The 25,928-nt window shown below is 39.6% G+C and overlaps 2 protein-coding genes and 1 pseudogene across 2 annotated transcripts; all 3 read right to left on the reverse strand.

Moving 5' to 3' along the window:
* Nucleotides 1-1,666: 1,666 nt before the first annotated feature.
* Nucleotides 1,667-4,313, reverse strand: LOC129240857 (larval serum protein 1 beta chain-like). Its single transcript, XM_054876888.1, has 2 exons — nt 4,077-4,313; nt 1,667-3,991 (listed from the first exon to the last, which is right to left on the reverse strand). The coding sequence occupies exons 1-2, from the start codon at nt 4,284-4,286 to the stop codon at nt 1,856-1,858; spliced, it is 2,346 nt and encodes a 781-aa protein (XP_054732863.1). The 5' UTR covers nt 4,287-4,313; the 3' UTR covers nt 1,667-1,855.
* Nucleotides 4,314-13,196: 8,883 nt separating this feature from the next.
* LOC129240995 (larval serum protein 1 beta chain-like) lies at nt 13,197-15,755 on the reverse strand (annotated as a pseudogene).
* Nucleotides 15,756-20,756: 5,001 nt separating this feature from the next.
* On the reverse strand, nt 20,757-23,382 carry LOC129242646 (larval serum protein 1 beta chain-like). The gene is made up of 2 exons (XM_054879412.1): nt 23,163-23,382; nt 20,757-23,069 (listed from the first exon to the last, which is right to left on the reverse strand). The coding sequence occupies exons 1-2, from the start codon at nt 23,370-23,372 to the stop codon at nt 20,937-20,939; spliced, it is 2,343 nt and encodes a 780-aa protein (XP_054735387.1). The 5' UTR covers nt 23,373-23,382; the 3' UTR covers nt 20,757-20,936.
* Between the last annotated feature and the right edge of the window lie 2,546 nt (nt 23,383-25,928).

The raw sequence follows: 25,928 nt of genomic DNA on the forward strand, positions 1-25,928 counted from the left end.
TTTGGTTTCCAAGTGCTACGAAAAATTAAAAACAAAAATTACTAGGGATACCTCGAGAAAGTTCTCCTTTAATAATCCCAGTTTGACTTTTTTATTTTAACTGCTTCTGGTGAGATTTATGAGGTACACCGCAAAATAACTTTTTTTTCGAGACGCCTCGGGAGATACACTATCACTCACTCAACTTTCTATAAATTTTCCAAAGAAAATTTATATGTGTCAAATGTTGCATTATAACATTTTTTTTCTATTGATGCCGCCTCCGAACGGCCAAGATGGTTTTCTTGAGTAGCTTTTATCATGGCAGAAATACCCTCGGTGCCTTGCCAATGTCTGCCGGGGGCGATCAACTTTTATCATTTGGTGTTTCATACGCAGAGTTTCGAATCAAGATACTACTGAATGGTAGTCACGCACCAGCTACAGCAGTCGCCGTATATATATGCATAAAGATGCCTACCAAATTTCAGTAAATTAAACAGTACCAAAATTTTAGTTCATAAGGGTGTTGACACACCCCCTTTTTCAATACTTACAACTGCTTTGCTGTTTGTATCCGATCGATGTAAAATGCATCGATTACCTTAGTACGCATAGTTCCAGAGATCAACAGTATGAATATTTGGCGGTGCCGCCCTTCGTTTTCCAATAACTATCTCTCTTAGAAGAGTCTTGCTACTCGTCTTTTACCAGGCCCTTGTATGAACTTGACTATTTCTTCAATTGAAGTTCACTGCTGCAGAATTTCACCGAAATCCGTTAACTTTTGCTTATATTCTTACGGCTTTCCCCTCTTTTTACTTTATACTACACTCAAGTTCAAATATGTTTTTTATGTTGTGTCATATTAAAGTTTAAGTGTGGAAATTTTATGAACATCCCGGCGATACTCTGGTATTCACTTAAGTATTCAACGAGCTTCTGACAACTAGGCACAATTTAAAGTATGAAATGAACTTCGAGGCTCATTTTTTGTACCCCTTTTAGTATAGTCATGCATTCTGGTCTCTTTTTTAAAGAAATACCATGTATATGGGCGTAATCCCCTAGTCTTTCTCTCTCTCGCAGCGTCTAATGGAAAAAGAGGGACAAGGCGGAATGAAATTCATTGACCTGGCGCTAGTTTTTGTACTCGTACACACAGTTGTCCAAATCTGCACAGTTTATGTTTAGCCTTCCTGCCTATCTTTAAGCTTTGCGCTCAGTGACGACTCGGAGGAGGTGAGAGGCTGCAAGTAGCCAAGTTCTTGTTGATAAATCGTCACCCTTTAAAAACTAGAGTTTTAGCTCACCTCTGAAATATTTATGCAAAAAATATTTAGCCTCGTTTTTCAGAGGAAGATGAGACGTTGGACTCTGTTCAGAACTACTTCTTAGCTTTTGTGGTTTTCCAGGCCTAAAAGAAGTAATGATAGAAGTGCAGCAACTCGGGTCTAAGGAACAATTGACTCTAATATACGCCCCAATGAATAACCGCAGGATAATGAATGCGAAGGTGTGGCCACATTGGCTTAAGTTTTTAAATGTTTTGAGCCTTCTCTGTCTTGAGTGACTTTTTTCCGACAATAAAGAATAAGTAGGACAACACTTTTAACTCTGTTCATTTAGTTTCATATCTTCAGTCCCCTCTAATTTGAAATCTATTAATTTAAAGTAGTTGTCGACATACTTTTTGAATCGTCGTAGCGATTGGTTGCACTTTTTTGTTTTATTGTATTTTGTTTTAATTGAATAACGCTTAAGATATTAATTCAACACTTGAACGCTACATAATAGTTGACAAGATTTTAATTTTTTCCTTAATTATACCCAATTCGATATTGAGTTTATGCCACAGCCAGCTCGAGCCTTAGATTTATTGGAAGTATTTGGTGTAGTAATGATTGTAGAAGTTGTAGTCGAAGTGACCGAAGTTCTCGTATTCCTCGTAGTATGGCTTGAGGGTGTTGTTGTGGTAGATGCTCACATCCATGAAGTAGCTGTTAGACATTGAGAGCAGTTCGAATTCATCAATTGGACGATCCAATGGATAACCGAATTGTTTGTTGTCAATATAACGTGTGCCGGAACCAATGCCGCTGCTGTAGCTTGAGTCGAAGTTGGAGTATTGCTCGACGGATGCTTGGTAGGGCGCAATGTGGAAGAACAATTGCACAGGGAATCCACTCTCCCAACCCTTAGGTAAGAGAAGACGATCTGGGAAACCAGAGTGTGGTTCGCTAATGTCTAATGGCAATTCGTATTTGCCATCGAAGGCAGCCATAACGTAGTGATACAGTTCGGTGTAAGTGGTGCGATCCTTCACAGTCCAGAGGTAGTCATCGGATGAGCGTTTGATTACATTTTCCCCAACAGTCAGCTCATAAACGAATTCATCCAACTCAACAAAGTTCTCGCGGTTCCTTTGCATTGAGATAAGACGTCCGTACTCATCGTATTTAGGTCCGTAGAATGAGCGAATTACAACTTTTTGTTGCTTGTCAGATTGCACTGTGATGTTAAAGTGGAATGGCTTGTGGTTGAGACGCATTTGACGAGCGTACAATGATTTATCCCAAACGAATGAACCATCAACGAATACCATTTTGTCATTCATCAAGTTGGTAACATCAATGTCTACCATGTCGAAATAGGTGACCAGTTCACTAGCCTCGACATTTTTGATTTCAACGCCGACAAGACCAATTTCCTCTTCGGTGTAAGAGGGGAGTTGGTTTTTGAAAAGGCGAAGTATTTCGGTGATCCAGGTAGCTCCACTGTAGGTGATAGGATCACGCATCATGGATTCGAAGTTCAATAGGACGTTGGGGGTTACTTCGTAATCGTTCTCTTCGACGTTGGCGAGGTACATATATTGCAGCATGTACCAGTCGTTGAAGAATTGTGTGTCAATACTATCAGTGCTACCTTGCAAAAGGTTTCCGATGTATTCAATAGATTCCGGTTGGCGCAGATCGATTTTCTGGCCATCCTGTGTAGTGTAAACTCCCGACACAATGCTACCATAGATACGCTTGTAATGGCTTTGGATTTGGTTCAATATGTCGAAGTTGCCATAAGCTTGTATTTCGAAGTAGTTCTTACGGTAGCTATAACCAACACCATTATACGAAACCAATTCTGGATCATAGCCCAGTTCGAAAGCATGATACCAAGATAGTTGAGGGATTTCACCGATACCATGGGACAAACGTTCCATGTAGTAACGAGCCAACATTTGGTCAATATTGTGGAGCCACCATTCACCACGGCGATCCTTATTCAAACCGAATGTTTTGCCATCCAAGAAGAAAGCATAGTCCATATTCAAATAATACCAATACGAGTTCCAGCCCAAATCCTCAGTGAAGTATGACAATACAGAGTGCTTATTGAAGAACTCAATATCACGAGTGTAGTCAACGGGATGCCAGAAAATTTTTATATCCTTCATGAATGACGCATATTTGTCGTCAGAAACAAGTTCGTAGGTGTTTTCGCGCAGTGGGAAGTTCTTCTCTGCAGGATACCAGTGTTCACCCAGACCCATAAGCTTCCACCATTGGTAGGTCTTGAAGTCTCTCATATAGAAGTAGTCTTGGTTGTGGTGTTTGTTGTTTCTGTAGTAGACATCGTTGAACTCCTTCTCGTACTGGTTATATTTGCTCCAGGTGTTGTAGTCAAATTTCTCAGCAGCGTAAATTAATTTGCTGTTGAGGAAGTATTGTGGGAATATTTCATAGATGGAGGGTAGCATCAGACCTTGGAAGTCATCACGATGGATAACGGCCAAAGTAAGAGCATATACGAACATGCCTTCGTTGACGTGCATGCGAGCCCAAGCGACGTTTCGTTGGAAGGTTTCCCAATCCTTGGCATAGTACAAGTAGTTGAAGAGACCATAAGCTTGTTTGTGGTGAGTCTTGACCAGTGCGCCAAAGAATTCACCTCTTGGCAACAGCACACCCATTTTGTGGGACTCGTAGAATTTCTCCATATAGCTATCGTAATGCTAAAATTATGCAGAATATTTTGTAAAGTTTTATATATTTTCCGTATGGAAGTAAAAGTGAAATGATGAAATGAATTTAGCTTACGGTATAAAGCGCCTTGTCATGGACCGCCTGCTGGCCCAACTTGATATATTCTTCGAACATCAATGGATCCTCTACACGGTAGACAATTTCAAGGAGGAACTTCTGCTTCTCCAAGAAATCATGATCGGCGACTGTAACCTTGTTGGTGGGAGGAACGCTGACGGCGGCTACCAGGCCAACGAGTGCCAAAAGAACGATAGTGAACTTCATCTCGACAACTGCTTCGGATTAGATACTTTGCTCCAATACCTAAAGACTGTTGATGTTTTGCCAGCAAAGGTGCCTTTATATACACATTCACTTATCAGTGAACGAACAGTTTTTTTCAGTAAAACTGTAAGAAAAAAATAAAGAATACAAAAACAAAACCTTTGCCGATTCTGCATGACCTTTTGTTGCCTAGGTAGTGAGCATAAACAATGCATTATGAAGAACAAATTTAAATGTTTATTAAATTTTATTTAGTTTTTATTTTCAGCATTAGGGTAAGACAAGCAGATAAGTCTTGGCCCAGTGCCTAAACAAAAATAGTCCGTAAGTCATGCGGTCTGCCCCCCTCGTATTGTTTGGGCGGAATGAGGGCAACAGTTGGGTTGAATAATAAAAAAATTATTGAAAAGGTTCGGTAACTATTGCGAAGAGACTTCTCTCTATTTGAGTTTACTCAGCTGGTATTATATGCCGAACATCGGCATAATACCTCTGTATTATTGCAACCATTTACCAATTAAATGCTTGAAATGCAGGTTATACCAATCAAAGAAATTATTCCGAGCTAGAAGTAATAAGGATGCAATGAATATATTATGAATTTCTTTAATTATATATTTTATACCGCCCCGGCGGTATGAGAAGCTTTTTCGTGGCAGAAATACACTCAGAGATTTGTCATTGCTATTATTAATAAATATCAAATCAAAATCATTTTCAAAGGATAATTAATAAACTCTGGTCTTGTCTAGGCCTAAGTTGGAAGCAACAGATGAGCGCATGGAGCGTTGTAGAAAGAGAGAAGCGGTGTATACCTATTCAAGAGAATAATAAGTAAATAGGAGGTGTGACAATTAATCCCGGATAACTTAATTATTACTTTGAAATTAAAAACTTCGGGTCAGTAATAGGACGTTTCTTTTGTGTTTTATGCTTTTATTTGAATGAAGGATTTCACTTATTAATGTTTTACTTTTTAAATTTTAACTTGTTAAGATGAGATGGCAGTGATTCAACTACAGATTTTAGCGTGGACTTGCTGATAGTGGCCCACTCTCTTTGTATTGCCACTTTTAACTCTCTTGTGGTGTTAAATTGATGCCCACGGATCTTCAGTAGGGTTCAAGTCCCACGCACACTTTGACATCATTACGATATCGAGTAAGTTTTCTGGTATTGTGGGATCTTCTGATCGTGAGGCTAAAATCAATCCGAGTGAATTTATTGATTTTGGTCTTGTTGGGTTCAAATGTTGTGGAGATGAAGGGCTTTAATTTCCGGCATACGGCATACGGCATCCGGTATCCGGCATCAAAGAGTCCTTTTGTAATGGCCCAATAGGTCGCACCAAACTGTTGTTTTCAATGGATGTAATGGCTGTTCTTGAATGGCTTCGTATTGCTCTTCAGCCCAAATATGGCAATTTTTCTCATTAACATAGCCATTAATGGGCCTCATCACCATAAGTTGGCCTGTTCGCGCGATGAACACTTTTCATAGAGCGTCGATTTTCGTAATATAATTTCACGATTTGTAAACCTTGTTGAGGGGTAAATCTTTTCATAATGAAATGCCAATGAATACTATGTATTTATTTTGACAGTAGTCACGCGTGATCTGTCAAAAAACCCCTATTAGAGAAAGTACCTCTAATCTGATCGCCCTTCATAATGCTTTCTTTGGCGTGGTTGACATTGCACCGGTTATGAGAACAGATACCAGTCCTTGAACCTTGCCAAACCTTTTAATATTCACACCCTTCTCAAGGGCTATTTCCAAACGTCCAGACATATTTCTAGCAGTATTCCAAACCTGCCCTAACGAAGGCACTTTCACAAAGAGGTGGAAGAAGCAAACACTTGTGCTTTTCGCCAAGGGCAACAAAAAGTCTGGCGAATTTGAGTCTTACCGACAAATATGTCTACTAGACACAATGCGAAAAATTCTCGAGAGTATTATTTGGGACAGATTGTCATCTTTCGCTGAAGATAAAGGTATTCCATCCACATACCAGTTTGGCTTCAGGAAATCCCACTCAACAGTGGATGCCATCAAATGCGTGGTAGATTTAGCAACAGAAGCCACTGAAGGCAAGAGATGGCGCGGCGGGGGAAAAAAGTACTGCGCTGTGGTATTTCTGGTCGTTAGAAACGCTTTTAACACGGCTAGCTGACAACGTATACTGGGAACCCTCGCAAAAATAGTTATATTATCAGAATAATTGAGAGCTATTTCACGGACCGTAAACTGGGGGTTAGAAGCGACGAAGGCGCTGAGGAGTATATCGTGAAAGCAGGGGTTCCTCAAGGATCAGTTCTGGGTCCACTGCTATGGAACTTAATGTATGACGGTTCTAAGACTGGATATGCCCCCTAGAACTAAAGTCATTGGATTCGTGGAGGACAGCGCAAATGGTAATGGTAGCAAAGCAAATCCATGAAATTGAGAGGATCGCCAGTGAATCAGTAAGCAGAATCAAAGCTTGGCTAAGGTCTATGAATTTGGAATTAGCTGAGCAAAAGACCGATGTCCTAATAAGCAGCAGAAAGATAGTAGAAACCATAAATGTAAAAGTTGGGCCTGTAACTATTAGTTCAAAACCCGTTATTAAAAGCCTAGAGTGATGATCGACAGTCGTTTAAACTTCAAAACGTACCTGGAATATGCTGTGAAGAACGCATCGAGTGTGCAGTCGTGTCTGTCGCGAATAATGCAAACAACGGCGGTCCTAGCCACAGCAAAAGAATACTATGTAGCAGGGTAGTCAGCTAGGTTCTCTTACATGCCGCACCGCTCTGGGCTGATGCACTGAACATAAATAGCTACACAAAAAAACTGATAGCCATCTATCAGCGCTTTTGTGGACTATCTGCGACTTCCGTACAATTTCAGCCGGTCGTTATAGCCGGTCTACGCCCCATAGGCATTTAGGGCGGAAGAAATGCAGAGAGTGTATTTAAGGCTATGCGAGTCCGACGGTAGAGCAAGTCGTAAAAATATTGCAGAAGAAGAAAGGCGTCATTCAATCTTCCACCGGTAAGCTCGGTGGAACAGGTCACCAAAAGGTAGATGGACGCATGGGCTAACACCCATTCTTACGACGTGGTTACAAAGGAAAAGGCGCTATGGAGAAACAAATTTCCATCAAACCCAATTCCTCTAAGGGCACGAGGTGTTTCGAAAATACCACCATAGATTCGGTTATGATAGTTCACCAAACTGCCCAAGACGCTGATCAGGTCGTGTTTCAATGCCTATGCTATGCTCCCGAATACTGTAGCATATTAAACGGAGAGAATATTATAGACTGGAAGCGAATCTGCACGCATGTAAACCATATCCCCAAAGATTTAAGACGCGCGGAGGTTCGTAGACGAAATACCTAGCAGCCTATGAGCTAACCAGCCCCTTGAAGTAATTTTTTTTGTACTGCTCCGCGGGGAGAGTGGTAGATAGTGGAGAGTTTAGTAGGAGGTGTGGCTGTAAGGCTACAAGTAGTGCATATTGCTATGCCGGTATAACAGTACTCATGAGAGTTTCCTCTTCACGGGCGTCATACCGGAAAAACCCCTTCTCAAAGGCATTCCACCATACAACTACCCGTTGTGTACAGCCTGTGTAAAATTTTGGGTTCCAACACTAATTTTTTTGAAGTGAAAACTTCTTTAGAATCGTTGGGAGTGATTTGAGAAAAAGTGAAACGAAAAAAGCGACCCTCTTGGCTACGAAGCGTTATATTATATGTTGATATAAACGTAGCGACGAACTAAATAACTTTTATTTTTTCTTGTGATTCGAACCAAGGATTTTGGATCGGAAGCTCACATTGCTAGTCGCTCGGCTACCGCGCCATGCTGTCGGCGCTGGCCTAAAAGTTATTTAGTTACGAAGCGTTATATTATATGTTGATATAAATATATATAATTATACAGTTATTTTATTTTATTTTATTTTATTTTATGATATGTTTATGAGGAGCTTTTTTTCATGGCAGAAATACACTCGGTGTTTTGCCATTGCCTGCTGAGGGGTGAGCGCTATTAGAAAAATAGTTTTCCTTAATTTTGGTGTGTTCACCGAGATTCGAACTGACGTTCTCTCTGTGAATTCTGAATAGTAGTCACGCACCAACCCATTCGGCTACGGCGTTTGTTTAATTTTACTGATGCAAAAATGAGGGAAAATATTTGAATAAAGTTTGCTTACTGTTTACACATTTTCCAAAGGTGACGGAGAACCAAAAACAAAAGTCGATTTTCAAACAAATACGAGTGCATATGTGTAATTGTGTTAGAGTTTCGGTCACGCCCCAGCAAAACCTGCGTGCATATGTGTTTGTAACATTCAAAAAAATGTAATTGTGTTAGAGTTTCGGTCACGCAGGTTTTGCTGGGGACGCTCATAATAGCAACCGCGTGTGTATTTTTATATTCGTAAATATTTTCATTTTTAAATATTTACCGCAATTATGCCGAAAAATAATGTAGAAAAGTGTCGTGAATATCGACAGAAAAAAAAATCAATAAATAGCATCACGGAATTCATTCACGAAAATTTAATAAAGTATACACCAGAAGTATCGCGGATACTTAGAAAAGATTACAATAAAGTTCCAATGATTTTAAGTGGCGATTTTAACGTAAATTTTGCATTGGACACAGCAGTTCCTTCAATTGACTTTCTCAATACAACATTCAATTTAAAAATGTGTAACAATCGCACTGAATCGACAACACCATCAAAAGCAACAATTGACGCGGTATTTCAAAGATATGTTGACAACATCGAAACCAAAGCATTTGTATCATATTTTAGCTATCATAAGCCACTCGTATCATTTGTTGAAATTGAAAACATTGAGGATGAATAATAATAAAATGAAGAAAATAAAATATGAACTTTTTAGCAATATTATAATGAACCTATAATTATCCCGCCCCTAATGCTGCTTTCGTCTCATTCTCTCTCAGTTTGTTTTACGGAAGGTTTCACTTCTATCGTGTCTAACCGTTAGACTGGTATTTTTTTTCCAATTAGCCTTCTGCCGGAGTACAACGCCATCATTGCTTTGGGCACTCTATCTGCAACAATTAGTCCTCAATTTAGCTTTCTATGCAAAACAAGGCCTAAATATTTAGCCTTTTCTGTTACTCTCAGCCCTTGGGATATTGGTTTGAAAAGAGGTGTCTTTTGCTTCCTGCTAAAAAGTATTAGATCCGTTTTTTCCGGATTTACTCCACCAGTACGGCCCACATGCCCATGAATTTTTCCCATCATGAGAACGATTTTTTACCATCCGATGCATTGCCATCCCTACTGCAATTCTGATATTTAGCTTGGCACCGCAGAAACATAAAATTTAAAAAGTGCGTTATCCCGTATAAGATTAGATGATACGTGTTAATTTGCTAATTGAAAAAAAAAATGCTACTTCTATGCCATAAAGCCAAAATTCATTAAATTTATAATCTATTGAAACGTCGTGCAAGTTTTCGTTATGCATTTGACCTCGAACATGAATTTGATTCGAACAGATGTGCCAAACCATATTTATTTATAAATATATCATACCTACGTACGTGCGTATATACATACATACATACACACAATATATAATGCCTACATTATCTTATCATTACTCTTATCAGTGGATTGGAAAACTACCAATGTGGGCGACAATTAATCACACTTTAGGCGTGATGCTGATTTTATTTGTCTGTTGAGAGTATATAAATATTTGTATGTATGTACGTACATATACACACGTTTGTTCGTCTTTTTTACTTTCAGATAGTTTCAACACCTGCTGCCATAGCGTTGGCCAGTGTTGTCCCATAGGGAAAATTAGCACGCCAAAGCTTTACGAGAAGTCTATATTTAACGCGAAATCAAATTAAAAACATGTCAACAAAAATATAAGTAAAGTGATAATAATAATACTCAATTTCAGGGGCAAAATAATTCCAAATCAGGATGAAGGAACTACACCCGTGCTGGTCTAGCACACAAAAAAGTTGTTGCATATTTCAAGAGGACATAATTGTTCGTTTATTTTCTGTGTATTTTCTTTTGCTTTCTTTATACAAATATTTTGTTTGAGAATACCATTTGTGAAAATTTGCAGCGAATAATTTTTTAGAATATTTTGACCCTCTGGCGACCTCCCAAATGCCACCTTATTAAGGTTTTCCAAAAGAAGGGTCTAAATGACCTTTTCGTGAGAAAGCTACTAGGTTAAAATGTTCTAAAAAATTATTTCTCATGAAATTTAATTTTTTGTATTTAAACTACATATGCATGTCGCTCCGATATGTAGCCCTTTTTTCCACTAATTCTAAAAGCTCTAAGACCAAAAATTATCAACTTAATATGGCCATAAAAAACCAGTTTACCTTAGAATGCAAAACAGAAAGTGTAGGTTTTACTATATACGTCTCGGTCTTTCATCCTGAGTTGGAATCCTTCCGACCACAAAAATGCTATTGCACTTCTACTTCCTGATTGGCGCCATAACTGCCTAAACGATTTTGGCCGAGTTTTACAAAGCGTGCAAGTTGTTTCTTTCTCGTGCTTACTGCCGCCAGTTGGAAACACCAAGTGAAGCCAAGTTCTTTTCCACCTGATCTTTCCAACGCAAAAGAGGCTTTCCTCTTCGTCTGCTACCCCCACTGTGTAATAATATTGTATAAAAAAAGATATTAGATAAAAAGGTTGTGCTTGATCAAAAAATTCCCGGAATATTCAGAAAATTCAAAATACTTATACAATTTATTCCTTAAAAGTGATATTACTGGCTTCAAAGTACTCCCAATCAACTACAACGCACTTATGCCGGTTTTCGATTCAGCTCTAAAAAAAAATACTGGAATTCTATTTTGGGTATATCCATCAGAGCCGTTTTCGATTTTTTCATTACTTCCTTTCGCCTGTTAAAATACGTTTTCCGTAGTGGTTTTTTGAGTGAACAGATGACAGAAACAAATAGCAAGGAGCCATATCAGACGTATTCGGGGGCACCTGGATGGTACTCGAAAATAATCGCCACAGATAATAATGGCACTGTGCGCGGTGCGTTACCATGGTTCAAAATCTACGAGTAATTTTCTCACAATTTCTTTCTTTTTTGGCGAATTGCGAACGTCTCATAACACTCAAGTAATAGTGCTTTTAACTGCCTGATCCTCTGGAAAAATGCATGGCATACAAAGTCGTTGTAATCCTTAAAAACCGTGAGCATCGCTTTCTTTTTTGACTGAAAACGACTGGTCTTAGTTCATATAAAGCGCTCCACTCACTCGCTTGATGTGTGGATTGCGTGTTGTAGGTACTCATAAACCCACGTTTCGTCTCCAGTAATCATGCGTTTGATGAATGTTGGGTCGGGTTCAGCCTTGGAAATCATGTATTTTGCGATATCAATGCGGTCCCTATTTTGCATGAAATTCAGGCCCATTGGGATCAACTTTGCAATACCCTGAATGGATCCATAAGACATGTTCAAGTCCTCTGCCAGCTCTGTTATGGTTAACTTGCGGTTATTAATGAATTTTTCTTCCACTTTATTGAAGTTTTCATCAGCTTTCGATGTCGACAGTTACTACGTTTGTAATTTTCGATCAACTCTCGATCTCTTCTGAAGCGTTCATGCAACTCGTAAACGGCTGATTCCTTTAGAGTAACAGTTTCCCAATATTTCTAAGGTTTTCGCACCATTGAATCCATTTTTAACGAAACATTTAATACAAACTCGCTATTGAAAATTCAAATCCATTTTTAAAACTGTAAAAAATCGAAAACACATGTTGAGGTAGATTTACCCAAAACGGCGTAACTTTTACAAATGTCATAAAATTTTGCTGGGAATGTTAATTACAGAATTGGCGATCGAACAAAAATAAAAGAAAGGACCTCAAATCAGTCCAAACTGACCAGGGGAGGATCGCGAAGGGGTGGGTTTCCATGGGCAAGGAATGGATTGTAATTCCCTTGACTAACTACTGGTCTACTTCTGGAAAGGTGGGCTGTGTGTCAACCCAACAGGCGCTGACACCCCTCAGTTACTTTCTTTCGTGATACAAAGATTCTGACACCTTGGCACCATAAAGGACGAATTTTGGATTCACGTTCCAGTGAGCCTTCTTATCTTTGGACATCTATTGTCCGCGGATAACTCCAACCAACCTGTTATTATGCAAGGAATATACATGAGATGTCCAAACCTGCAGCTCGCTGTTACCCGGTTGAATGAGCAATTTGTTAGTCTGAGTGATATTCAATATGATATTCTAAGAAGCTTATTTCACGCATGGAAATCCTTTCTATATTTGTTGGTAATCGCTTACTCAGAATTACCCGTTAGACATTTGATCTCTTGTGAGAACAAAATTTCTGTTCCTCCCAATTTTGGTTTCGTCAGATGATTTTTTTTTATGCGTATGGAACGTTCAGAGATTTCATTGGATTAAAAGACAGTTTTTCAACGGCAGTCGGTTCTGTATTACCGAAACGATTCGGGTTTTCATCTGGCCAAGGATTGTCACTCCAGCAGTATTCCCCCTACATGTATTGGGAATCTTTATGCTGTAAATGTAAATGCATCCTATAAATTCAGCGCTGACTACTGCCTTGATTACCTGCCTGCCTGCTTACAATATAGATCTGCAAAACCCAGATGCATTAAATGCCATTAAGTTCTTCCAGAGTTAGTCTACCTCCAGCTTTCATAGCAAGAGAGAAAGTGTTCTATCTTAAGGACATTAAGCGTTTACTGATTAAAGGCATAAATCCTTGATTCTTCTAAATTTTTATCTTTCAAGAGTAAGTGTAATAATCTACCCAGTATAACTCTGTTTTAATAACTAAAAGAAGTTGTCGAATACATTTTTATTACATTTCATTTATTGCATTTTCTTTTGCTCCTTTAACACTTACTACTAAATCAAGACTTCAGAGTCACTTGACAATATTTTCATATTTTATTTAAATATATCCAATCCGATATTAAGTTTATTGGAAGTATTTGGTGTAGTAATTATTATAGAAGCTGTAGTCAAAGTGACCGAAGTTCTCGTATTCCATGAAGTAGATGTTAGACATTGAGCGCAGTTCGAATTCATCAATCGGACGATCTAAGGGATAACCGAATGGTTTGTTGTCAATATAGCGGGAGCAGGAACCAATGCCACTGCTGCAGGTTGAACCGAAGTTTCGAGCATTGTTCAACGGGTTCTTCGTATGGGGCAATGTGGAAGAACAATTGCACAGGGAATCCACTCTCCCAACCCTTAGGTAAGAGAAGACGATCTGGGAAACCAGAGTGTGGTTCGCTAATGTTTAATGGCAATTCGTATTTGCCATCGAAGGCAGCCATAACGTAGTGGTACAATTCTGTGTAAGTGGTGCGATCCTTCACAGTCCAGAGGTAGTCATCGGATGAGCTTTGGATTACATTTTCCCCAACAGCCAGCTCATAAACGAATTCATCCAACCCAACAAAGTTCTCGCGGTTCTTTTGCATTGAGATAATTCGTCCGTACTCATCGTATTTAGGGCCGTAGAAAGTGCGAATAACAACCTTTTGTTGGTTGTCAGATTCCACGTTAATGTCAAAGTGGAATGGCTTGTGGTTGAGTCGCATTTGACGAGCGTACAATGATTTATCCCAAACGAATGAGCCATCATCGAATACCATTTTGTCATTCAAGAGGCTGGTAACATCAATCTCTACCATGTCAAAGTGGGTAACCAGTTCACTAACCTCGACCTTTGATTTCAACGCCGGAAAGACCAATTTCCTCTTTGGTGTAAGGGGGAAATTGATTTTTGAAAAGGTGTTGTGTTTCGATGATAAAGTTAGTTTCACTGTAGGTGATAGGATCACGCATCATAGTTTCGAAGTTCAATAAGACGCTGGGGGTTACTTCGTAATTATTCTCCTCGACGTTGGCGAGATACATATATTGCAGCATGTACCAGTCGTTGAAGAATTGCCTGTCAATACTATCAATGCTACCTTGCAAAAGGTTACCGATGTATTCAATAGATTCCGGTTGACCCAAATCGATTTTCTGACCATCCTGTGTGGTGTAGACTCCGGACACAATTTTATCATAGATATCTTTGTAATGGCTTTGGATTTGGTTCAGTGTATCGAAGTTGCCATAATTTTGAATTTCGTAGTAGTTTTTGCGGTAGCTATAACCAACACCACTATATGAAACCAATTCTGGATCATAGCCCAGTTCGAAAACATGATACCAAGATAGTTGAGGGATTTCACCGATAAGATGGGATAAACGTTCCATGTAGTAACGAGCTAACATCCGGTCAATATTGTAGAGCCACCATTCACCACGGCGACTATTAACCGATCCGGCGATCAAGCCGAATGTTTTGCCATCCAAGAAGAAAGCATAGTCCATATTCAAATAATACCAATACGAGTTCCAGCCCAAATCCTCAGTGAAGTATGACAATACAGAGTGCTTATTGAAGAACTCAATATCACGAGTGTAGTCAACGGGATGCCAGAAAATGTTGATATCCTTCATGAATGAGGCATATTTGTCGTCAGAAACAAGTTCGTAGGTGTTTTCGCGCACTTTGAAGTTCTTCTCTGCAGCATACTAGTGTTCACCCAGACCCATGAGTTTCCACCATAGGTAGGTCTTGAAGTCTCTCATATAGAAGAAGTCTTGGTTGTGGTGTTTGTTGTTTCTGTAGTAGACATCGTTAAACTCCTTCTCGTACTGGTTATATTTGCTCCAGGTGTTGTAGTCAAATTTCTCAGCAGCGTAAATTAATTTGCTGTTGAGGAAGTATTGTGGGAAGATTTCATAGATGGAGGGTAGCATCAGACCTTGGAAGTCATCACGATGGATAACGGCCAAAGTAAGAGCATAGACGAACATGCCTTCGTTGACGTGCATGCGAGCCCAAGCGACGTTTCGTTGGAAGGTTTCCCAATCCTTGGCATAGTAGAAGTAGTTGAAGAGACCATAAGCTTGTTTGTGGTGAGTCTTGACCAGTGCGCCAAAGAATTCACCTCTTGGCAACAGCACACCCATTTTGTGGGACTCGTAGAATTTCTCCATGTAGCTATCGAAATGCTGAAATTGTGCAGAATATTTTGAAAGGTTTTATATTTTTTCCATATGAAAGTAAAAGTTAAATGATGAAATGAATTTTAGCTTATGGTATAAAGCTCCTTGTCAAAGGGTGAATGCTGACCCATCTTGATGTATTCTTCGAACATCAATGGATCCTCTACACGGTAGACAATTTCAAGGAGAAACTTCTGCTTCTCCAAGAAAGCATGATCGGCGACTGTAACCTTGTTGGTGGGAGGAACGCTGACGGCGGCTACCAGGCCAACGAGTGCCAAAAGAACGATAGTGAACTTCATCTCGACAACTGCTTCGGATTAGATACTTTGCTCCAATACCTAAAGAGTGTTGATGTTTTGTTAGCAAAAATACTTAGGGGGCGTTCATAAATTACGTGAGATGTTTAAGGGGGGAGGGGGTCGAGTCAAATCTCATCTAATCTTGCGTTGGAGAGAGGGGGGGGTCTCGGCAAATATCACGCAATTTTTTTTCTGATTGAAACAAAACAAATTATACTATTTTGGTCCATTATCCAGATTGTACATGCTTAAGATTCAATCTTAAGCGTAATCGTAGTATGATTAAGATCATTCACTAATTCGTTCGAAGGAAAATAATTTCATTCATACTTCGACGTCATATGTACATTACTACTGTCAAACCACCATATTTGTTTTATACCAAATAGCTCAATTTAATCTGAATTTACGGTACAGTGCAGCCCGTCGTTTGTTTTCTCGCCACTATCAGCCGAACGCGCGACTCGATGAACAAGAGCGTACGAGCTGAGTGGCAGCGACACACGGACAGGTTCCAACCTTCTTTGTTTATTCTTGTAAATGTTTTACTCGACTCAGTTCATGCTCTTACTAATTTAAAATGAGCTATCAAGATTTTTATAACGCATACGTCAAAAGACACGTCTATAAGGCGAAGAAGTCCTGCCACGACGATGTGATAAAATTATGGAATACTGCGAAGCAAAAATTCCCGAAGAAAGAAGAGTTAATACATCGCATTAAACATGAGATTGAACGGCTTCTCAGGGAATCCACTGAGACAAAAGTTCGGTCTACTTTAGAATTCCTTCACAAGGTAGGTTAAATATATATTTTTTTAAGAAAAAAAATTTTTTTTATATAAAGTTTATTGTTACAATTAATAGCATAAAAAGAACTGAAACAGTGAAATTCTTGATAAAATATGCTAAAATCATAACTACAAAATATTAGCGCGGTCATTTCCTTCACTGTTTTCACATAATTCAAAATCAGCTTCTTGTGATCAGCGATGATGTGGATGAAGCTATATCGAACACTACACCATCCAACGTACGTCCCACTCCAGCACAAGATACTATGAAGAAACAGATTGCTAAGCTGCATATGGAGCTTGACCTAAGTGCTGCAGCGCACGCCGGAGTGATCTGCATATGATTCTTCACGACCGTTTTCTGCCACCTCAATACCCTATCACTCAGGTTGGTGGACGTTTGACAATTTCGGACTTTAAAGAACATGACGGAAAGTCATTCGCTCCATTTCGAATACGCCTACCGATTCAACCGCTGAATGCCTTCATCAGCACACCTTATGATCTCTATTGCCCATGCGGTATTTACTTCGCATCTATCACAAGAGCTGCAGAGCACAGGCGAGCAGCTCACATTGCACCAGCTAAGCAAGCGCATATGTTCCGCAAAGTGCGACCCTCACGGATTGTCACAAGACGAGCTAATGAGTTACTGTGCGCAAGCGTCAACGGCTTAGAGTGATTTTCCATGGACTGAATTAGAGTAGATATTCTTTTTTGAACCGCAGTAGTTACGATTTAAGTCTTCTATTGTTAAATTTTTATTACACTTATAACTCTCAGCAATATTGAATACTAGTCTTAACTAATTGTAAATAAAAGCACGTAGCAAATTTTTTTTTCTCTTTTTACAATAACAATCCAACGCGTTTACATAAGAAACCCACATTTTGAAAAATCTCACGTGAGATTGGGGATGGGGGAGAGGGTTGAATAAAATCTCACGACATCTCACTAGGGGGGGAGGGAGGTATAGAAAATTAAAAAAAACACCTCACGTAATTTATGGACGCCCCCTTATCAGTGAACGAATAGTTTTTTCCAGTCAAACTGTAAGGAAAAAAACAAACCATTGCCAATTCTTCATGATCTGCTAGTGATCATAAACAATGCATTATGAAGAATAAATTTAAATGCATATTTATTAAATGTTTTATTTTTTACTGAAGGGTAAAATAAGCAGATAAGTGTTTTTACATTGTGTGTGAAGATGTGGTATAGCTATTGAAGGCACAATTATAGGAATCACAAATAATGGTTCTCCTCGAATCCACAAGCAGTGCTGAGACTTGACACATATTTCAAACAATGAGCTCGGATGCAATTATAGAGGCAATAAGTAGCCGTATTGTTTGCATGGAAGTTAACTTTAATATTTTATCACGATTGTCAATACACTTTAGGTCGCTTTTTTTATGGAACTGAACCAGTTCTATCCTTATGCCATAGATTTTACCTGTCGGTCCGGCACTTTTCATATATCGGACCTGCTTTTTACTATTAAGAAAACGATGCTATCTTCTCTGCCTTTCTTGGCCCAGCGCCTAAACAAAAATAGTCTGTAAGTCATGTGGTCTGCGCCACTCGCAAAAGCTGGGTTTAACTTTTAAATTCTAACTTGGTTAAGACCTTTTCTCTCTCTTGAGGTGTTAAATTTATGTAGTATATTCTTCTATAGGGTTCAAATCCGAACTTTTTAATGGCCAGTCCAATAGCGGTACTTTCCTGGACCAAAATGCTTTGGAGCATTGTTTTGTTGAAATATCCAAATGTCACCATATAGTTGGCAAGCAAATTCTATATATTCATAATTAAGCAAGTTCAAATATGCTCATCAGTGGATTTATCTGCGTCGGTATGAAACAAGTAAGAATTTTTTTTCCTAACAAAAGGTAGCCCTCGCCGAACTTGAACCTCCGCTATAAAAGCAACGGAGTCAGGAGCATTTTTTGTACTGTGCCAATACTTCTTATAATCGTCAGCGCCATAGAGGTTACATATTTTTTCGTCCCTGAAGATGTTACTTAGCCACTCTAAGTGCGTATTTGTCTGCAAATACTAAACAGCGTTTATATGTCGCGGCAAGAAGTCTGGTTGTCGTGCCGTAGAAAGGTGTTTCACGTTTGGGTTTTCATGAATTATTTGACAAATTCTCATTTTTGTAACATTTAGATCCACTTTTTTTGTTTTACGAGGATTAAGCATCGAAAGTCTTTAACCCGTCAGTATTGGACTTTATCCCGTGCTTCATATCGGTGATTGACAATGAAATATTATACCATGCATACTTTTACGTCATTATGATTTCGACTAAGTTTTCTGGTATTATCGGACCTTATCGTGAGTATACAAAAAATACATGCCTTGCATCTTCATTTTCATGGCATACTGGGCATAAAAGCGACTCACATTGCTTAAACCGATGTAGATAATTCTGGTAGCAACCATGACCTATCAGTAGTTTTATTAGCTCAAAGCTAATCTGGCCATACCTTCGATTTAAAAATCTCTCTATGTTTGCGCAAAGTCTGTACAAGTCACCCCATGGTTTTCCATCCAAAGATTTCGCTCACAATTATCGGGCGACCCACTCTGCAGGTGGGTTCTCTACGCCATCTTTCATTCGTTGCGCTTACAATTTTCAATTTACAAAAATAGGTAGTTCGCAAGTCTGTAAGGGTATGCCTATGTCATTGTCTTTGAGCTCATCAGTCAACTTGGTGCCAAGTCTCGCTAGTTCATTGGCCCTACAGTTACCTCCAATGTCACAATGGCTAGAAACCCATGTTACCTTTAGTTGAAATGATCAGTGAAAATATAGATATTTTCTCCTAACAGTGTTACGGTTTTTATTATTGCCACCAGTTCAACATGGAAGACACTGCAGTAGTCGGGAAGTCGCAAACTAAAAAAGATTCCCAGATGTTCGGAATATAGCCAGATTCAAATCTACTGGAAGGAAGTTTAATGCCTTTGAAGATGTGAATTACATTGCACCGATTATGAGAACAGATGCGAGTCGGTGAATCTTGTCAATCCTTTAATGTTCACCCGCTCTTAAGGGCATTTCACTTTACTACAATGTCATAGTAGAAAATTGGCTTAACTTTAGGCCGGAAAATTGGTCCTATTTTTTTTCAATTAGCCTTCTGTAGGAGTAATACGCCTCTTCCATTAATCTCAGAGGTGCTCCCTCAGGGATATTTGTTTGAGAACAGGTGTTTTATGTTTCCTGCTAAAGAGTCGCCGAACCGTTTTTTCCGGATTTACCTATGAATTATTCCCATTATGAAAACGGTTTTTCTATGCGTATATGATAAACGCTTTGCTTTGCCATCTCTACTGTAGTTCTGATATTCTGCTTGGCACCACAGAAATATAAAATTTAAAAACTGTGTGTGTTGAAAAAAATGCATATCTATTATATATAAAATCTGTTATTTCTATGCCATAAAGCCAAAATTCATTAAATTTGTATTCTTATGAAATGTCGTTCAAGTTTTCGTTAAGTATGTGACCTCGAACTTGGGTTTGAACAGATGTGCCAGCCCATATTTATTTATAAATATATCATACATACGTACCTAAAAGTACATATATATATATATACATACATATATACAAAATATAATACCTACATTATCTCTTTCACTGGTTTTGACGACGGCAGTGAGGCGATCAGTTAAACTCTTTTTCCTAAGCTTGGTTTCAAATTCAATAACCAAATTTGTCAAGTAACGTTTATAGTAATCAGAAGCTGAAAACTTTATTGGGATCAATATGTTTAACAATATAATATCAAAATTCCTATATAATTTAACTTACACTTTCTTTTCTGCTGCGTCCATGCGCTTTCGTCAACGGCTAAATGCAAAAGAACTGAATTTGCTGCTATTTAGCATGTGTTGATTGCCGAATGCGAGAGAAATAGATAGATGAGAAAATGCAAAATGGGTTACCAAAGCGACCTTTCGCAACACCCCTCTTCGTAAATCTTAAGCAGTTTTATGCATGACGGTTACCTCTTCTGATCCAGAGCTAACATTATCTGTTAGTTCTCGAATACCACTGGAGTGGTTTGGCGTAAGGGCTTCATCTTCGGCTGCATTAGGCAGCACGTAAGTCAATGGCCTTGAATTCAAAATGCTTTCGATGTCAGCTCCTTACGGCTCCTCTCGCAAGCCGGAATCTAGCGTTCATACCAAAAGAGAAAGTATCCTATCTAGAGGACCTTAAAGCTTTACTGTTTTAATAATTAAACGATGTTTTCGGATACATTTTTAACTGCCGTAACCATCAGTTGAACTTTTTATTTATTGCATTTTCTTTTGCTCCTTTAACACTTACAATACTAAATAAAGACTTGAGAGTCACTTGACAAGGTTTCCATATTTTACATAAATATATTCAATCCGATATTTAGTTTATGCCACAGCCAGCTCGAGCCTTTGGTTTAGTGGAAGTATTTGGTGTAGTAATTATTGTAGAAGTTGTAGTCAAAGTGACCGAAGTTCTCGTATTCCTCGTAGTATGGCATGATGCTGGTGTGGTAGATGCTCACATCCATGAAGTAGCTGTTAGACATTGAGAGCAGTTCGAATTCATCAATTGGACGATCCAATGGATAACCGAATTGTTTGTTGTCAATATAACGTGTGCCGGAACCAATGCCGCTGCTGTAGCTTGAGTCGAAGTTGGAGTATTGCTCGACGGATGCTTGGTAGGGCGCAATGTGGAAGAATAATTGCACAGGGAATCCACTCTCCCAACCCTTAGGTAAGAGAAGACGATCTGGGAAACCAGAGTGTGGTTCGCTAATGTCTAATGGCAATTCGTATTTACCATCGAAGGCAGCCATAACGTAGTGGTACAATTCTGTGTAAGTGGTGCGATCCTTCACAGTCCACGGGTAGTCATCGGATGAGCGTTTGATTACATTTTCCCCAACAGTCAGCTCATAAACGAATTCATCCAACTCAACAAAGTTCTCGCGGTTCTCTTGCAGTGAGATAAGACGTCCGTACTCATCGTACTTAGGACCGTAGAATGAGCGAATTACAACTTTTTGTTGCTTGTCAGATTGCACTGTGATGTTAAAGTGGAATGGCTTGTGGTTGAGACGCATTTGACGAGCGTACAATGATTTATCCCAAACGAATGAACCATCAACGAATACCATTTTTTCATTCATCAAGTTGGTAACATCAATGTCTACCATGTCGAAATAGGTGACCAGTTTACTAGCCTCGACATTTTTGATTTCAACGCCGGTAAGACGAATTTCCTCTTCGGTGTAAGAGGGGAGTTGGTTTTTGAAAAGGCGAAGTATTTCGGTGATCCGGGTAGCTCCACTGTAGGTGATAGGATCACGCATCATGGATTCGAAGTTCAATAGGACGTTGGGGATTACTTCGTAATCGTTCTCTTCGACGTTGGCGAGGTACATATATTGCAGCATGTACCAGTCGTTGAAGAATTGTCTGTCAATACTATCAATGTTACCTTGCAAAAGGTTTCCGATGTATTCAATAGATTCCGGTTGGCGCAGATCGATTTTCTGACCATCCTGTGTAGTGTAAACTCCCGACACAATGCTACCATAGATACGCTTGTAATGGCTTTGGATTTGGTTCAATATGTCGAAGTTGCCATAAGCTTGTATTTCGAAGTAGTTCTTACGGTAGCTATAACCAACACCATTATACGAAACCAATTCTGGATCATAACCTTGTTCGAAAGCATGATACCAGGATAGTTGAGGGATTTCACCGATACCATGGGACAAACGTTCCATGTAGTAACGAGCCAACATTTGGTCAATATTGTAGAGCCACCATTCACCACGGCGATCCTTATTCAAACCGAATGTTTTGCCATCCAAGAAGAAAGCATAGTCCATATTCAAATAATACCAATACGAGTTCCAGCCCAAATCCTCAGTGAAGTATGACAATACAGAGTGGTGATTGAAGAACTCAATATCACGAGTGTAGTCAACGGGATGCCAGAAAATTTTGATATTCTTCATGAATGACGCATATTTGTCGTCAGAAACAAGTTCGTAGGTGTTTTCGCGCAGTGGGAAGTTCTTCTCTGCAGGATACCAGTGTTCACCCAGACCCATAAGCTTCCACCATTGGTAGGTCTTGAAGTCTCTCATATAGAAGTAGTCTTGGTTCTGGTGTTTGTTGTTTCTGTAGTAGACATCGTTGAACTCCTTCTCGTACTGGTTATATTTGCTCCAGGTGTTGTAGTCAAATTTCTCAGCAGCGTAAATTAATTTGCTGTTGAGGAAGTATTGTGGGAAGATTTCATAGATGGAGGGTAGCATCAGACCTTGGAAGTCATCACGATGGATAACGGCCAAAGTAAGAGCATAGACGAACATGCCTTCGTTGACGTGCATGCGAGCCCAAGCGACGTTTCGTTGGAAGGTTTCCCAATCCTTGGCATAGTAGAAGTAGTTGAAGAGACCATAAGCTTGTTTGTGGTGAGTCTTGACCAGTGCGCCAAAGAATTCACCTCTTGGCAACAGCACACCCATTTTGTAGGACTCGTAGAATTTCTCCATATAGCTATCGAAATGCTGAAATTATGCAGAATATTTTGTAAAGTTTTATATATTTTCCGTATGAAAGTAAAAGTTAAATATGGAATGAATGAATGAATTTTAACTTACGGTATAAAGCGCCTTGTCATGGACTGTCTGCTGACCCATCTTGATGTATTCTTCGAACATCAATGGATCCTCTACACGGTAGACAATTTCAAGGAGGAACTTCTGCTTCTCCAAGAAAGCATGATCGGCGACTGTAACCTTGTTGGTGGGAGGAACGCTGACGGCGGCTACCAGGCCAACGAGTGCCAAAAGAACGATAGTGAACTTCATCCCAACAACTGCTCCGGATTAGACACTTTGCTCCAATGCCCAAAGACTGTTGCTTACAGCAGCCGCAACCAAAACTTTTATACAAAAATTTAGAAGTCTCAGCTCACTACTTTAGGTGAGGCCTATCAATAATGACTACATTTTGGTGATATGTTTATTGCTAAAAATAATTAACATAATGCAATCTTTTTGTATATTTTTGTGAATGTAGGCATAGTTCAAAATTAATGCGCAGGCCTTATGAGTTGCATTTAGTTTAATAATTACGTTGTTGATAACGGGATGTGATGCGCTGACACCAGCCGAAAATAAAAGATCGGCAAAAGAACAAGACATACTAAATGTTTCTTTAATTTTTCACGTAAGCATTTATGGTATGTGATAAGCGTTATGTTTTTTGGCCTGGCATAACAACATGTTTTGAATATGTAATTATTGGGTATGGGAATAAGTTTCCGTACTTTTTTAGCCAAAGTTACGAATTATTTAAACATTTAAAGAATTCATGATCTTATATTATGTGAAGTAAGTGCCATTGGAAGCTACAACTTTACTCCATCTTTTAGGCAACATACGGATTCCCCTGACGGAAAATTCGAGTTCCTTCGACTTGATCCATTCGTTGAGCCAGTTTGCGATGCTCTCGTAAGATGTGAACCGCTCGAACTGCCTGCATTGATCGGGACAGATGGTAATCCGAAAGTGCAATGTCTGGAGAATACGGCGGGTGGGGCAAGATTTCCCAATTCAGCCGCTCTAAAAATCTCTGAACCGATTTAGCATCGTGTGGCCTGGCGTTGTCATGCAGCAAAATCAGTTTGTCATGCCTACCGTTCCATTCCGGCCGCTTTTCTTTGAGAACTCGATTGAAACGCATTAGCTGCAGTCGGTAACGGTCGCCAGTGATGGTTTCAGCTGGTTTAAGGAGTTCATAATAGATGACACCCTTCTTATCTCACCAGCTGCACAACATAACCTTTGAAGCATGAATATTTTTTTTCGCTGCCGATGGAGCTGGTTTTTGACGCTCAGGGCTATCATAATAGATCCATTTTTCATCGCCACTGACGATGTGATGCAGAAAACCTTTTCTTTTCTGCAGTTTGAAAATCATCTCACACGCCACCAAACGTCTCTCGATATCCCTCTCCTTCAATTGATGTGGCACCCGGTTACCTGCCGTTTACCGACGGTTGATCTGTCAACATCCAACTCTTTAGACATATCATCAAGGGCTTGACATGCGTCTTCATCCAATAATTGTTGTAGTTGAGTATCTTCGAGTTTTTTAGGTGCCCCTGCGCGATCTTTATCACTCACGTCAAAATTGTTACTTTGGAAGCAGCGACACCTCTTTTACGAGGGCGGAATCTTATTCCCACACCCAATAGAAGGTGAGTTGATGCACTCTCTAAAGTAGACTTAGGGAATTATCCAAAAGAATTAGTACTGTATTTGAAGTGTTTATTGGCCACTAATCCAAATCGAAGTGGTTTTCTAAACAGATATTTCAAACTGGAGCTGGATAAAACTTCGATCATCGAATCGAGAACGGTGATTGCAAATTGCCATGAACAACTTAATGTTAAATAAATAAATGCATTTATATAAAGCGAAAATGCTTCAAAATAACATAGAACTATGAAATGAAAAATGCCTCTTATCATCCATTCATCCCTACTACTTCTATTAAATTCATTCATTACACAGATGACTCCAACGAAAACAACGCTGTACAATGCGGTACAAAAGCCGACTCATTCCCGTCTTTGTGTATGACGCTGAAGCGAGTGGATGATGACGACAACTGATGAGAGAGCACTGGGAACGTTCGAGAGAAGAATTCTCCGAAAAATCTTTGGTCCTCTTCTCGTAGGCGAGAATGAGTTCCGTATTCTCTGATGGAACAGCGAGTTGTATGAGCTATACCAAGATGTGGACATAGAGAAGCCTATGTATTAAAATACAGCGGTTGCGCAGACTTCGGCCGGGGCACGTGGGTATCGCGGGTAACGAGATCTCTGACTCTTTAGCTAGAATGGGTTCTGAGGCACAACTTTCTTGGCCCGGAGCCCGTTCTGCCACTCCCTTCTACGGCTATCAAAGCCACGGTTAGCAAACGGGTTACTCTAACCCACAATCGAGCTTGGCAGGCTGAGAGAGGCTGTCATGTCCGACCTACTGTAGCAGTTCCTGATGTCACTAAGCAGGCTGGTTGGACTGATGACGGGCCACTTTCTATGGACGAAGCACATGGAAAAGGTGGGAATCTCTGCCCAGTATGGGAAGAGGAGGATGAGACGGCGGACCACTTTCTGTGCGTCTGCCCAGCCTTCGCTCGAATCAGTCTTGAGGTCTGTTGCACTGGTGTGTTAAGAAGCGACCACCTTGGCTCCTTGGCACCACAAGATCTACTCAGATTTCTTCGGAGGTTGAGTAGATTTAAAGAAAATTAAAAAGGGAATCCGAGTGCAGTACAATGGATTTGACTGTGTCTGAGTGCTGCACTTGCTAGTCTGTGCCGACAAAAAAAAAAGAAGTTGATTGGAAGTACTT

This window comes from Anastrepha obliqua, chromosome 3, assembly GCF_027943255.1.
Source record: "Anastrepha obliqua isolate idAnaObli1 chromosome 3, idAnaObli1_1.0, whole genome shotgun sequence".
Taxonomy (NCBI): Eukaryota; Metazoa; Arthropoda; class Insecta; order Diptera; family Tephritidae; genus Anastrepha; species Anastrepha obliqua.

Bases quoted from the DNA above. Each gene is read 5' to 3' on its own strand.
- LOC129240857 (XM_054876888.1), bottom strand. From the start codon at position 4,286: ATGAAGTTCACTATCGTTCTTTTGGCACTCGTTGGCCTGGTAGCCGCC. The intron at 3,992-4,076 runs GTAAGCTAAATT...GCATAATTTTAG, and splicing joins ATGACAAGGCGCTTTATACC to CATTACGATAGCTATATGGA.
- LOC129242646 (XM_054879412.1), bottom strand. From the start codon at position 23,372: ATGAAGTTCACTATCGTTCTTTTGGCACTCGTTGGCCTGGTAGCCGCC. The intron at 23,070-23,162 runs GTAAGTTAAAAT...GCATAATTTCAG, and splicing joins ATGACAAGGCGCTTTATACC to CATTTCGATAGCTATATGGA.